At 44.5% G+C, this 15,351-nt stretch overlaps 1 protein-coding gene across 4 annotated transcripts in view; it reads right to left on the reverse strand.

Annotated features, from left to right (window-relative positions):
* The window catches only part of THAP4 (THAP domain containing 4), a 934,450-nt gene that overhangs the window by 706,753 nt on the left and 212,346 nt on the right, over positions 1-15,351 (reverse strand). The window contains exon 1 of one of the 4 annotated variants that reach the window (XM_069618121.1): positions 5,927-6,041. The exons of 1 other annotated variant lie outside the window; for it this stretch is intronic. In XM_069618121.1, the coding sequence (XP_069474222.1) occupies positions 5,927-5,951 (25 nt within the window). In that variant the 5' untranslated portion in view covers positions 5,952-6,041. Of the gene's footprint in view, positions 1-5,926; positions 6,042-15,351 lie in introns of those variants that run through there. 2 more of the 4 variants (XM_069618123.1, XM_069618120.1) reach the window with 2 other exon arrangements.

The following is a 15,351-nucleotide window of genomic DNA, read 5'->3' on the forward strand; positions in this document are numbered from 1 at the left end:
GCAAGTATGGAATCTAGATGGATTTCTACTAGCAACTGACAAAGCCAACCAGGCAACAAACGCTAAGCACCAGAGAAACAATGGGACAGAGGAGAAACTCACAAGGGAGCCAATGATCAGAGGGCTGATGGACCACATGAGCCATGGACCAGAGGACAGCAACCCACCAAGGACCAGAAGGATGACTCACCAGGGAGTCAAACACCAGAGGAGTGAAGGATTTATTTGGAAGTAGTAAACAGCTGAATACCTTGCAAAAACTTCTAATTTTGGCATATAAAGCATAGTATGATAAAAGGATTTGGCCGGGAGCACACACTTTGGTTAAGTGGACAAGCCGGGATTTGAGACCAGTCTGCAATTCAGGAATTTGACCACATCTCCTCCCAGATGTAATTGGTAGAAATACTGTTTGCAAAAAGGTCTTTTTGAAACCACTATCTGTGGAAGGCATTGCAAAAAAACATGGCGATTGTGTTTTGTTAACTAAAACTAACTGCTATTTTTGCAAAGGTTTCACAATAGTTTTTATTTTTTTGTGTGTATATTTGAGCAATACTAGCGTCTAGATGCCTATGGGCTTAGTGTGCTTTACAAATGTATAATTAAATAAAGTCCAAATTAGCAATACGCTTTTATTTCAGAAGCTACAGATAGGGAATATTTTGACTGTAAAATACAAATAAAAAATAGCAAATAACTATGTTTATCAAGTACTGCTCACTACAAGATGAGAAAGGAACCTCATCAAGATACCCCTTGGCCCTTGATTGTAGGGGGTGACCAGGACAAAACTGGTTGCTGGTGTAGAATAGCAGGGGATCCTACAGCAGAAAGTTGCAAAGGCAACTGAGCGGGTTGCGAGACTGTTGCTGAGATGCTAAAGGTTTAGACCTTCCTGTAAATCATACATCTTCTTTCCTATTCCTGCGGCAACATGTGCTGTAAAATGTGATGTTTTGACATGGGAATGACTACAGCTCCCTCGCTTCACTCAGTGCGGGCACCTTTGCCCGCAAAAGCGAAAATCAAACACTGGCACACAAGAATATAAGCAAATTAAGTGAACATGCTTTCAAGTGAAAGATATATATTTAGTTCAATTGACCTTTCCCCTTAGAAAAAAAAGTGCACTTTACAGAAGAGCATTGGTGTTTCAAAAAAAGTAATCACCAGAAAAATAACCTGAGAGGAAATTGTCAAATATGCTGGCAAAGTATAAAAGGTGCTCACCTTTTCAAATCAGTAATATGTAGTGAAATATTCCCTGGGAAACAAAACCCCAATACGAGCATGTGCTTTGAAGATAAATGTATGTGTCTGCACTGGAAACATAACAACCTAGGTGAAATCCTGATAGCCAAATGCTTGAGCAAGCTTTCTGACCTCGGAAACACCCAAGGGGGTTGCTTCCGACCTCTGAAAACTGTACACTGTCCACCCACATGTATCCTTTATGTATGCCCTGAATAGCAGCACACAGCCACAGTCAGGGAAAAATAACTGACCAGTATCGAGGATTGCAACCTCTCTTGCACATCCTGGGCAAATATTCAAGACTCACTTGCCCCCTCATCATTTCCCCTCCTCAACCCCATGTCTGGCTTTCAAAAATACTATGCTTTATGAAGATGACTTGAAAAGTACACATACCATTGTAAGGTACCCACTCAAATATTTAAATCGTGCCAGAAATAAAGTGTACAATTGTGGCATTATTCCCCCATCTTGACTGTGAGACTACAAATACCAGAATACAATTCAGCAAAGAAAATGCCCTTTTATTTTCAAGACGTATAACAACATGTAATGTATGACAAGGTTACCGATTTAACAAGGGGGGGTCCTGGGAGTCCCTCTGCCAGACATTAGTCCTGGTTACGAGAGATTTACCCAGAGTCTTTAGCTCACTATCTTTCACAGAGAAGAAATATCCCAAACATATCAGTCTTTGTCCTGCCCTGGGGCAGTCCAGCACCGAAATGCGAGGCAATTCTCCTCTGAACAAGAGTACCAACAGAAACCCCAGACACGTGTTTCGGTCTGGTTGGACCTCATCAGTAGGGTGGATCTAAGAATAGTGAGCAAGGGGTCCACGTCTGGATTCCCCTAGTAACTTAGGGTGAGACCCAAAGTTACTTAAATATGCAGATTTAACAAGGGGGGTCCTGGGAGTCCCTCTGGTTACGAGAGACTTACCCATAGTCTTTAGCTCACTATCTTTCACAGAGAAGAAATATCCCAAACATATCAGTCTTTGTCCTGCCTTGGGGCAGTCCAGCACCGAAATGCGAGGCAATTCTCCTCTGAACAAGAGTACCAACAGAAACCCCAGACACGTGTTTCGGTCTGGTTGGACCTCATCAGTAGGGTGGACTGTGCCTCTCTAAGAATAGTGAGCAAGGGGTCCACGTCTGGATTCCCCTAGTAACTTAGGATGAAGAAAGAAAATCACATTCTACCAAAAATAAACGCTTTTTGGTGCATTAAATATTAAGATCTGAAAATAATGCAGCTGATTTAAAACTGTTTTGCGTGCTATATTGTAATTTACCTGGAGGAGAGCGTACATTTAGGCAGCTAACTGGTGCTTTGTGTGTGCTTTCCGAATGAAAAAGCCTATTTGCAGTTATTAACACAGAAACGTTACAAACATCTCCTCCAAAACAAAACTATCACTTGTAAATCACCCCCACTTTAAAGGCTCTGCTTGAAAAAAGAATGTGATAGGTAGTCAATAGTACCTGGAGAGGGTCAATGAGCTTGTAAAACGCAAATTCATTGGCCCTCACCCAGGCATTGCCTGCCTGAGAAGGCTCCGAGCCTCGCAGCGTCTGGAGTGCTTTCCATGACTTGCCGCCATGGACCCGGCGGCCATTTTCTTTTTTCTCAAATCGAGAAACGCTCCCAATGCCATTTCTCGACTTGAGAAAAATAGCAATTAGTACCCTGGTAAAAAGATGCGTGTACTAATGGCAATGTGCCCTGAGGAGGAGGCCATGCCGTAAAGACCTTGCTTCACTCGGCCCTCTAACTATAGCCCCGGGGGATTTCCCCAACCGGTAATGACCCCCCTCCTCAGGTCATATTGCCTAATTAAGGGGCCTGCAGCGTCGGATGGGCTGCTGGGAGTGGGTGTTGGTCTCTAGAGCCACAGGAAGCGACACTGTGGGCTCACGAAAGCTTAGTACATGGAAGCTGCACATCCCCCCCACCCCTCTTCTTAGTATAATTGAGACAGGCACTGGTGTCTATGGGGCCACTCTGACAGCTTCTGACAATGGGGCGCTGTGGGACCCTACAGACTGCTCATGCCCAGAGGCGGATGTAACTGTCGCCAGCCAGACAAATGGCGAGCAGGCCCCTGTGCTAGGCCCCGCCCCTTCCACACAGCACAGGGCCCTTTCTGCTGCGACGGGCCTGCTTTGCAGCGGCGAGTTCTCTGCTCGCTTTCCCCGTGACTGCTGCCAGGGAGCACACGTGCCATCGGCCTTGTGGCTCAGTGTGGATCTTAACACGGTTTGTCAGTGCTGAGGTAACATGGCAGGCTTTTATGTGACAGCTTTCACAGTATAAACGAAGCCAAACAAGGTTGCTGCGCAATGAAGAGGTGTTTGGTCACAAATCTGAGTATCCCCTTCAAAATACATGCTGCAATGCAAAGGTTTTTAAATATGACGACAATCCACATCAGCATGTTGTTCTGTGTTGCTTTGTTTTTTTTTAACTTTTTAGGAGTTTACGGAGCGCAGCCCTATGCTAGAAGGCGCCATTTGGCCTGATTTACAAAAGCATTTTTCAATGGAGAAATCCCATTGGAAACGTTTGGTAAATCAAGCACATATGGGTGTGGTATGGTTGGGGAGTGTCACAGCATTCTATCATCTTTCGAAAAGAAAAAAAAAAACTAATAGATAGAGCATCTGGTCCTGCAGCGATCACAGCTCATCACACTGTTGTCACAAACATCAATTATGTATTTATTTATTTTTAAACCGTCCACATTGATCTGTTTTGCATCTAAAGTACACACAGAAACAAAATATTGTAAAGGGCTCTGTAATTCCATACTAGTACACCCTTATACAGATCTGAGGTTATCACTCTCCAAACCGTGCAGCTAAAGCTGAACACTATGCAATTCTGCCGTTTTGCAATGCATGGCTGCAGCATACCTACCTACATTTGAAAAACAAAAATCCTGAGATGTATGCCCCGCCAACAGTCACAAAACTCCGCCCATTTTCACATGGCCCCGCCCACATGTCAAAAAGGTCAACTCTGTTGTAATGTGATGTGACATCAGAAATGTGCAGTTCAAATTGAAATATGTATATTTAATTAAATTGCCTTTTCACAACCACCCAAATCGCATAGGACAAGAGGCATTCGCCTTCCATTAAATCAACATGTTAAAATGTGCACATGTAAACTCCAAGAACCAATACAAAGGTTTTCCCTGAATTTTGCAGTACTGAAATTGGACATTGGACATTTCACCTTAGTTGTTTTTCATCAGGTTATTTAGTGCAGTGCCGAGTTGTCAAGCCTGCAAACATGATGGTTGTGTTTCAATGAGACTGATGTCCACCCTCTTAAAATGTGGGTGGACTATGTCCACACACCCACGTAAACTCGACTTCAGCCCTGGTAACCTGGGCAAAAAGAACGAAAGCAAAAGAAACGCACGTTCGCATTGAAAGTCGGCAAAAAAGAATGAAAGGTGAAGCAAAATAAATACGCGTTATTTTGGTTCACCTGCATTCTTTTTGCCAATGTGCTGGAAGCGTTACAGTCATTGCTGTAGAGACCACACTTGGACAGGGAGCCGAGGTGGCAAAGTCCTGCAAGGATTTTTTTTTAAAGCAATCAGTGAAAGCGGCCCCAACCCCAACAAGAGGCTCATAGGAGGCACATTTTTGCACCGTTTCATGCTCCGCGCAAACCTCCACCCGATTGGCTACCGGCAGCAGTCTTTGGCAGCCAATCGGGTGGAGGATCTGACCGGACGCGGAAAGAATACAAAAATTCCACAGATTCCAGAGTCTCCAGGAAAAATCCGGAGGTTAGGCAGGTATGGGCTGCAGCAAAGCCCGGCAAAAACAGAATGGCATCACTTTTCTGCTACAAGGACACGTATGTTCTCTAGGTTTACAATATTTAGCATTGATAGCAAAGCCTACTGAGGAGGCCCAGCTGTTTCCAGTTAGTCGGACCCCTAGGTAACTGCAATAAAGAAACTTAATAAAAATAGCTTTTGTCCCTAAAGTTTGCCATTGTACACTTGTGACCACAATTAACTCCGCCCACCCCAAAGCCCCGTCTCCATGACCCGGCCACCTAGGGCCCGGTGTTGCCCATGGCGCCCTTCTGCCTTAAATCTGACACTGCTCATGCCTTGGCCTGACTCCCAGCCAAATTAAAACGCTGTCCACAACGTTTATGCTGGTTTTTTCAGCTTGTTTGGATGGGAAGGGCATTCAGCTTATGGTTTGTTCCGACGTGGCAACACTGCTGATGCTTTGATCTGTAACAAGTCGGAAGAGGGGGCCTCCGTTATCGGTGCTCTGGCAAATGCAGCAAATAAAAGGTGAGGACCCACACTCTAAATCATAGATGTATGGGGTACACAACATAGGTCTTTCAAAATTAAAAGCCTATGCGGCCGACTCGATGGCCATATGCCTCACCATCGAAAGACACCGACATTACATAAAGATACATAATACCACTAATGTCGGCAGTGTGCCCCTTAAAGATTTATCTTATTTTCTAACATCAGTTGGCGATAGAGTTTGAAAAAACCGGCGGACCTTTCTGTTCTAACAGATGGCCTTGTACATCTTCCTCCGTGTACTGTTACATTGCCCCCACAGCGCACTCTATCGCTAACCACCACTCGACTGCTAAACACGGCACACCATACCTTGATTTGCCTTATCACTGGCCATGATTCACAGCCTGAGCCTACCCCGTTTTTCGCTGCTGAGCAGGAAATGTTTTGTAGCATGACGGTGGTTGGGCACTGAATCTGATCCCGCCCTCTTACTGTAAAAAGCTTTATGGGGATTGTAGTCATGTGCTAGATATACGAGGGCGTGTCTCTGGCCGTGATTATCTGCCATCTTATTAAAGGAACAATAACACCTCCCCGTGCTCAATGTTCGTTCTTTGTTCATTGTACGGAACGGAATCTCACCCACCCCCTAATGCAAAAGGCCTTCTGGTGTAGTCATGTGACACCGAGTAAAGTTTATTAAAGAGACAAAGTGAAGGGTCTAGAATCAAAGGTGCCTCATTTAGGGTGACCAGACGTCCGGGTTTTCCCCCGTCCGGGGTTTGCATGTTTGGGGGGCTAGGGTAATTAAAACCGTAATTATTTTTCACAACACTTTCAGAATTTTGTTGGAGGTTTGGCTCGAACCCTCTCAGGTACAAGTCAGAACACTTACTGACTGCCACAGAGACTGGCTTGAAAATTACTGTACAGCAAGCCATGTAATGTCAATTAAAGCTAACGCTCGTTTTGAAGTAACATGCCACGATTCACAGACAAAACTGCACAAATGAGATAATGTGCAGTTTATAGAAAGGAGAAGTGCTGGAAATATGGTTGGGGGTGGTTGTGGGGGCGTATTGGTGGAGGGGCGGTAATTGGTGGGCTGCGATGGGGTAGTCCCTCTTTTATGTTGGTGGCCGTCCCGGTTTTTTGTTTTGAAAATCTGGTCACCCTACTCATTCTGTATAGTTTGCATGCGTTGTTATATCAAATTAAGCTAGATTATGTGTAGATTGGTTTTGCAAAAGATACAGTACAAACAAAATGTGCGTTAAACAGCCATTCAAAATGTTCTTCTTTTCAGCGATTGCTTTAAAGACAATAACGCCCAGCTAGACTGCGGTGAATTAACCCACAGAGGGTACATCAAGGCAGGGTGACATTGGGTGAAGCTCAATTCACATAATATTGGGCTGATTGTTCTAGCTCTGATCATGGAGTAGACTGGGCAGGGATGAATAAAGTGCAGAATGTTTTCTACTGGTGCTTGGGAGTCAATGTCACCTAGCCGTATAGAGGAATTAGCTCTGAAAGGGTGACAAATACATCTCGCTCTAGAGATAATCTTCCTCTCGTTAGGGGCGTTGGCCAAAACCAGATAGTTTTGGATGGAAGGTTCAGAAACGATCGCCAGTTTAAGAATGGCTGCTTTAACAATTTCCAACACTTCCCTCCACTCAGTTTTGTACATTATTAGCCAAGATTTAATTTGCCTTGCCTCTGGAGGGGTGAAGTTATTAGGATTAAAAAAATGTGGTGGTGCATTCGGTTTGTCAAGGTCGGCTTTAACATAACGGAGATATGGGATGTTCAAGGCTCTGGGTTCTGGCTAACATCTACGGTAGGATTAGTTGGTTTAACCCATTTGTGTTCGCTCAAAAACGACACCAATTCAAAAATGGTTGAGCCATTACATTGTATTCTAAACGTGGGACACCTGTATGCCAAAATTGGGAACTGAGCCTGAGAGTCCTAGCAGAGATTTGAAAAATATATTGCCACTTGTATGTCTTTTGGGATCACATAGCCCCATAAAGAGTGCCCATATTTGGCCACAGACCCCGCTTTACTATAGTACACTTTTTTCATCAAGGCAATTGGTTGTGTTGTTGACATTCTAATAAAGCGAGCTACATCCCCCAAAGCGTGTTTAAATTTGTCAGTTTGTTTTTAGATGTGTGATTGTTAGGCAGAATTATATGCAGTACCCTTTCGGAACACCACACACAATTAGGACTACAAGTGACAGTACAAATTCACCTTTGGTACAAGCCTGTGCTACACAGTAAAGTGGTAGCGATGGCTGAGCAGCCAGACTTATCTCAGGAGTAAGTGAGCAGTATCAATAGTTACACAAAGGACAGCAATTACTATGATTCAAACAAACACTGACTCAAGGTTTCTGAGTAAAAGAATATATATTTATTTACACATCAGTTGTAAAACATTTCACTAAAGTAAAGCAGTTGAAAAATCACATTCTTAATACACTAGAACACACCCAATAGATTCTGGACAAGTTAGGCTCAAAATGAAGTGAGAGCAAAATGGCACTCTAGCAATTTAAAAGGGAGGGAAAGACAAAGTTAGGCAATAATTGAACAACACCAACAAGTAAGTAAGCAGGGCAATCTAGAAAAAGGAACTACAGTGAGGAAATCAGATTCAAGGGACCTGGCCCAAAGTCAATGGAAAAGAGTCTTTGCTCAAGATCACACAGTTCAGGGTAGTTCACGGTTAAGTCTTTGCCAAGAGTTCAAAACGAAGTTGGTCAGACGAAAAGTTATTTTAAAGAGTGGAGAAGGACAAGCCCTCGGATTGGCGAAAGGTTTCACACACTTTCACCGCGGCTGGACAAAACTACCAACCGGATTTGAACAGTACCTTAAATGAAGAAGAAGGCTGTAGCTGAGGGGGACGTTCCTGGCAGGTCCTGCAGGCTCAAAGTTCCTGAAGCGACTGTTGGACTGACACAAAGTAGTAAGGCTGGAGGGTCCTGCACTGCCCAGGGAAGAAACCAGCAGCAGAGCAAAGCAACGAATAAAAGATGCGCTCCTTAAAATGCAAGCAGGGTCCCTTCTTCCTGGCTATCTGGTTCACTGTAGCTCTGTACAGCAAATTCGACCAGAGAAGGGAGATCTGGCGAGCAGTTTGGTGAATTGGTTGTTCCCACCAGCTCAAGGGGAGAAGATTCCTTGAAGATCTTCCCTGTCGTTGGAGTATGAAGATTCAGACCTGCAGCGGGGCTTCACCGGGCGGTTCAGTCATTGTAGGGGTCCTCTTCTGTCAGCTCCTCTTCGGTTCTTTTGTTCCAGTGGCGACTCTGCCTTTCCATACCAAGAAACCTGATTTTTATACAGTTTTCCCCCATTCACACTGCCTGGCTGGCAATTACACAGCAGGGTGTCTGTCCCGCCGGGACAGTCACCACAGCCAATCAGATTAGAGTGCAACATGGGTCTCCAAGGAGACCCTGGCAGGCAGTCCTAAACCCCTCCCTCATACCCTGTCCCCCCCAGACATACAGGCACCTAAGGAGGGCTTCTGTGTAGAAGCCTGTGAAAGGACGGCGAACAAAGGAACCAAACCTGGTTTGGCATGCAGAGAAAAACACGAGAAAGACTTTTACAAAAAGAAATGGCGACTAAACCCAGCCGAAACCGTATAAAAACTTATATGGTCTAATGGGTTTAAGTTCGAGGCTACCAAGATAGCCTAAAACAATACCACAGCTATTTAAAATAACTGCGGTAGGAAAAATAGGGTAGTTACCACTGCCACCAGCCAAGTTTTGATGAAAAGGGAGCGAAACAAGGCTCCAAGAGAAACATCCAAAAAGGGATAAGTATTAACCCTTTCTATCACTCTAGGTAAGATAGTTTGTACTGGGTCTGTGAGTTTTAAAATAGACTAATAAAGTCAATGGTAACTTGACATGTTCTGGGAGACAGTAGTCAGCCCCAGAAAATGGAGACAGGGTTGGGAAGCCAAAAAGACAACCCTGTGTCACTGCAGGTGCTGTGTAACACACAGTAAAAAGATGATGCCAATGGAGTAGGTGAGGCTCCACAGTCTATGAACACAAAAAATGTTAAATACACACAGCAAAACACATGTAAGAGTGGGAAAAAAGGCTCACACTCTTACCAGGTGAAAAATAAATGCTAGAAATCCAGCAAAGCTGCTGAGGGACTCAGTAGGTAAGGGAAATTAGCCATTCTGGAGAATTCTCCCTAACAGTGATTCCCCAGACAGCTTAGAACAGTGGTCTTCAAACTTTTTTGGCCTGGGCCCCCCCTGTGCAAAGTTTGGGCAGGCCGGGCCCCCCCAAAAGTGCCAGATGGACAGTATGTAGAAATCGCTATGAACTTTTGCGTGCCGTCACCACACCCTACTCCCAGTACAGACTCTGGGCTCTCCCCACCCTACTCCCACCACTATCCCAGTGCTGCCGCCCATCATGCTCCCACCACAGTCCCATAACACAAGCATACACACATCCATACACATTTAAATAAAAAATAAATCGCCATAAATGTACCTTCTGCATGTGCCTGCGCGTTTTTGCTAAAATGCCCCGCTCCAGGTTGCTCTGCCCGTATGTGTGAGGAGGCGCAGGAACACCCCCTCGCACATACATACAACCAGTGCCCCAGCCAGCATTTCCAATGAGCTATGCTATGCAAGGCTGGCAAAGCAAAACACCCCCAGCGTTGCATGGCTCAGTGATCATGTGCGGCTGGGGAAATGAACTGTCAAAGGCAAACAGTGTTTCCCTTTGACAGTTCAGCCAGCCCAGGAGCACTCCCTCAGCTGGAAAAAGCAGCTGAGGGAGTGCTCAGTGTTTCACTGGGCTGGCTCCTTGGCTCCTCCATAATGGGTGAGGTGGCCAGTGGGTGGACGTCCCCTCACCCATTATAGATGAGCCGGCAGGCTTGGACTGGCCTATAGGGCAATAGGGTGATGACCGTACCAAAAATGCAAAATATTAGTGTAGGCCAGTCAAAAAGGGGCCCCTTTTTTGGCCCATGCGGGCCAGTTTGAGGAGTTACTTCACTATACAGCTAGTAGCTTTGATCATTGTTGCTGAATAAATATTCTTTAAATATCACCATTTGTTTGCATTTGAACAAAAAACAACCCCCTTGGGTACTATTCAAACAGTTTGTGACTAAAGGACTGAATATCCATTTGCAACTGCTGGCCATTTTTTCATTGGTGCCTAAGACCGTTTTATGGTCCAGTCTGACCATGTGAGCTGCCCCTTCCCATTTCCTCCAACCTAAAAAAACCCCCAAAAAAATAAAACAAATGTTTACATTTCATGCTGGGCTCTGGCGCCCCCCCTGGGATGCGGGGCACGCCCCATAGTTTGAAGACCTCTGGCTTAGAAGTAAAATGGATGCCTAAGTAATCACATTGTTTAACTAACGGGATAGCACTGTTATTGCTAGACATAGCTGGCATTTTTAGTTGCTGCCTTCCCGCCTAGCAGATCATTACTGCCAATTTGCCAGCATTGATTTGAAGATCAAGATCATTCATAAATAATGTAGGTCGTAATTGGCTGTTGGAGCTTGTGCAGTGTACAAGCAATTAGCATCGTATCATCGGCATAGGCGTTGACAGGGAGGGCAGTATCGCCCATGTTTGGTACATCAGTCCCCGTCTGCACCAAAACCTGATAAAGCCTATCTACTGAAAACATCTCTGTGCATTGTCCATTAGCCCCACTCCTCACACATGGTTTTGTGTCAAGATGGAGACCCAGAAAAAGGTTTACCAGGACAGATGGACACTCCAGGGACCTGAGCACCTGACATAACTTCTGGCAATTTACCTTATCAAAGGCAGTGCTCAAGGCCATGAAGGCACAAAATGGTTTTGCAGGACACTTTAGATGCAGCGGTCCATCAGAAGCAGTTTGTGACACACGCGGTTCCAGACGGCATCAGTCGCGCCCCCTTTTTTCTACTCCGCCATCCACCTGTATGGCACCTTCTTTTAGTTGCTAAAGGTACTTTAACACAAACATAACACAAAAAAATAAAAAGACAGTAGGACTGTTATGCATAAAAGGACTGACAGTTTAGATTTTTCTTCAAGGCTTATCTTTGGATTTCCTGAGGCCCTATTAAAAAAAAGCCAGGCCACCCCTCTGATTTGTGACATCATGGAAAATAACATTGGAAGGCGTGTCAGTGTTTGATGTACTGGTAAAAATATTAATAGGCGGTTCCACATATAAGCTAAGAGAAAAATAATTTAGCAGTATGCAATATGTGAATGCTCACTTTTGTTAATATGTAACAACCCTTAAGTTGAATTAACCGCGAGAGAGGATGTTTTAATAACAAAAGCTGCATTAAGAAAATCACTTTTAGGAATTTCCAATTTTGGCAGTTCAGGCACAGTGGTATTACATTATTTGCCCAAGATCACACACATTGATTTCACCATTGATTAAGTCGTGAAAACAGGAATAGTGCCCAGTCTGCGATTTAAGTACTTGATCAAATATCTTCACAGCTATATTTTTTATAAGTATATTTTCGAGTTTGGGATTCGAGATATGAAATAATAATTAGTTTTTACAGCAATATCCTGAAAAATTTAAAAACTATCATTAGAAACTAAACTATTGTGAAGGACCGGAGGGGGGTGTCTGTACTCCTGCTCTCTATATGGTAGAGGAGAGACACAGAGGACCCTTCTCAATAGGGTTGCTATGGTCGAGCAATCAAGGCCTAGCTTCTCAGGAGGTGATGCAGGCTGGTTCTTAAGTACAGTGTAGTCCCCAAGCACCAACAAAGGAATGTCTAGACACTGTATTAGTTAAAACACAGACTTTATATAAATAAGGTTCAAGGTTATATACACAATCACGATAATACACTTTGTGCTCCGACAATTCTAAAATGGTAAATATATGCAGTTGTAGGTGGTACCACTATTACTCTGATTCCATTAAAATGCATCAACTGTACTCAGTTAAAATAGCATACGAATCAACACAGCAAAACAATATCAACCATAGATTTAGGAAGAAGACCAGGGAAAAGGCAAAACCACTGGTTACTGTTAGGGGGAATTCTCAAGAATGTGCTAATTTCCCTTACCTTTTGAGACCCCCAGCAACCTTGCTGGATTTCTAGGATTTTAAGTTTTACCTGGATAGAGTGTGAGCTTTTTCCCCACTCTTTCATGTTTTTTGATGTGTTTTTTACTTTTGTGTTCTTTGGATATGGGGTTTTAAAACAACTCCATAGGCATCATCTTTTTCTTGTGTGTCACACAGCAGTGGCACAGGGGTGTCTTTCAGACTCCCCAAGGTTTAAATACCTTCTCTGGGGCGGACTACTGTCTCCCAGAGCATGTGAAGTTAAATTGATTTTACTAGTCCTTTTAAATTCATAGACCCAGCACACACTATCTTCCTATAGAGTGCTGGAGGGGTTGCTTAGCATTCTGTGTCTAAACACTCAAGTAACAGTCAAATGTTACCCTTTCCTCTTGAAATAGCTGGTGGCAGTGGTTTTTGAACAAACTACCATGATTTTTCCCGACCGCGAACACCGGTAGCCAAAAACTGGGTCAGCCATGTTTTTCAATATGGCGCCCATGACCCCTCTGCAAAAACAGACTCTGGTCATCTTTTTTCGCCGTTCTTTTGGGAAAGGTCCTTCTTGTGTTTACTCTGCGCGCCAAACCAGTTTTTGTCCCTTTGTTTGATGCCCTTTGGCAGGCTTCAGTGCTGAATCCCTCCTCTGGCGCCTGATGTGAGGGAGGTGTCCAAAACTCCCTGTGCTTAGTCTCCTAGGAGACCTGAATGCCCTCTGGTGAGATTGGCTGGCTTACTGTCCGGCAAGGACAGCCACTCTGCTGGGTGAGTGACAGCTAGGCTGGAATGAATGCGAGAAAACTGTTTAAGAGGTGAGTCTCCAGGGCTGAAAGGCAGAGTCGACTACTGGAACGAAAGAACCGAAGACGAGCTGAAGGAAGATGACTGCTGCAACTCCTGGACCATTGGTTTGCCCAGTGAAGCCCAGCTGCAAGACCGAATTACCTGAAACTCCATCGATAGAGAAGCTCCTTCAAGGACAATTTCTTCCCTTGAGCTGGTGGGAACAACCAACTCGTAAGCCACCTGGACACTTTTTCCATACTGGTCGAAATTTCTTCAGGGTGCTGTTGAAAACCGGATAGCCATGAGAAGGATACCAGTTTGTGGACTTTAAGGAACTCACACCTTAAAACCGACGCTTAGCCAAGCTTGTGGCCTCTTCCCTGGGCAGTGCAGGAACCTACCGACGTTCTCCTTCTTGTCCCCACGACTGAAGCTCAGGAACAGCGAGATCTGCAGGAACTGCCAGGAACAACTGCCTCAGCTACAGCTTATCTTCATCATTAAGGACTGTGCAAACGTGGTGTGAAAATCTTTTCTGCCGCGGTGAAAGTTCGTGAACATTTCCCAACTTTGGCGTCTTGTTCGCTCCTAAACCGACATATAACTCTTTTTCTGGCAAACTACTTCCTTGAACATTGCCAAAGACTTAACCGTTTACTACCAGAACTGTGCTATCCTATCCAAGACTCTGAACGATTGACTTTGGCCCAGGCCTATTGAATTGAATTGCTGGTTGTAGTGAACTGAAACTATTTGCCCTGCCTATGAAAGTAATTGCGCTTTACATTCTTTTAACCTTGTCTTTCTACCCATTTTGAAAGTAACTGAAGTGCCATTTTGCTCCCACTTCAGGGGAGCTTAACTTGTTCAAAAACGTATTGGTTGTGTACTAGAGTGTGATATTGAGCTGCTTTCTTACTAGTGGAATGTTTTCCAAATGACTGTAAATAAATGTATATTCTTTTACCAAGAAACCTTGAATAGTGTTTGTTTTGAACTATTGTGATTTCAAGTCATTTGTGTAACATCTTGTACTGCTCACATTACTCTTGAGATAGGTCTGCCTGCTCAGCCACTGCTACCTCATAACTGTGTAGTACGGGCTTGTACCAAAGGTGAGATTGTGCTTACACCTGTAGTCTTAATTGTGTGTAGTGTTCCCAAAGGGTACTGCATGTAATTCTGCCTAACAGTTACCCCAAGTCTTTTGGCAGTGCAGATTTTGAGGGATTTTGCTCTTGTGGATAAACTACAGATTTGTGCTTAGGGTGTCGAAGCTACCAAGGAAAACACAGAATCCCATGCATTTCCGAAAAGAACACACCCGTGGGAACCCACAGAGGTCTGACTTGCGCAAATCGCCCTAGAATTTATTACCCATAATCCCCAGCACAATCCAAAATGTGGCAAAAAACCCCACCATTTTCAGACATCTCCCTCTGGCCACCCAACAAAACAAGCTGCTAACAACACATGTTCTACCTTCCTGCGTTCCCACAGGTGTCCCGACGAAAACGGTACCTCACATGTGTGGGTGCAACGAGCTGGGCGCAAAGGGAAAAGGCTAAACAACTGGTCACCCCAAGCCTTTCGGCAGAGCAGATTTTGCAGGATTTCGCTGTTGTGGACATCTACAGATTTGGGCCTCGGGTGTCGAAACCACCAGGCAAAACAGGGAATCCCATGCATTTCAGACAGAAGACACCCGTGGGAATCCACAGAGGTCTGACTTGCGCGAATCGCCCCAGAATTTATTACGCACAACCCCCAGCAAACTACGAGATTTGGCAAAAAAACAAAATTTTCAAACATTTCCCTCTACCCACTGTGATGCTGGAAATGCATCAGAGGGACAGGGCCTCTGAATCCTTGTCCTTTATTGCTT

Source organism: Ambystoma mexicanum, chromosome 10 (genome assembly GCF_040938575.1).
Source record: "Ambystoma mexicanum isolate Mex_15411 chromosome 10, UKY_AmexF1_1, whole genome shotgun sequence".
NCBI lineage: Eukaryota > Metazoa > Chordata > Amphibia > Caudata > Ambystomatidae > Ambystoma > Ambystoma mexicanum.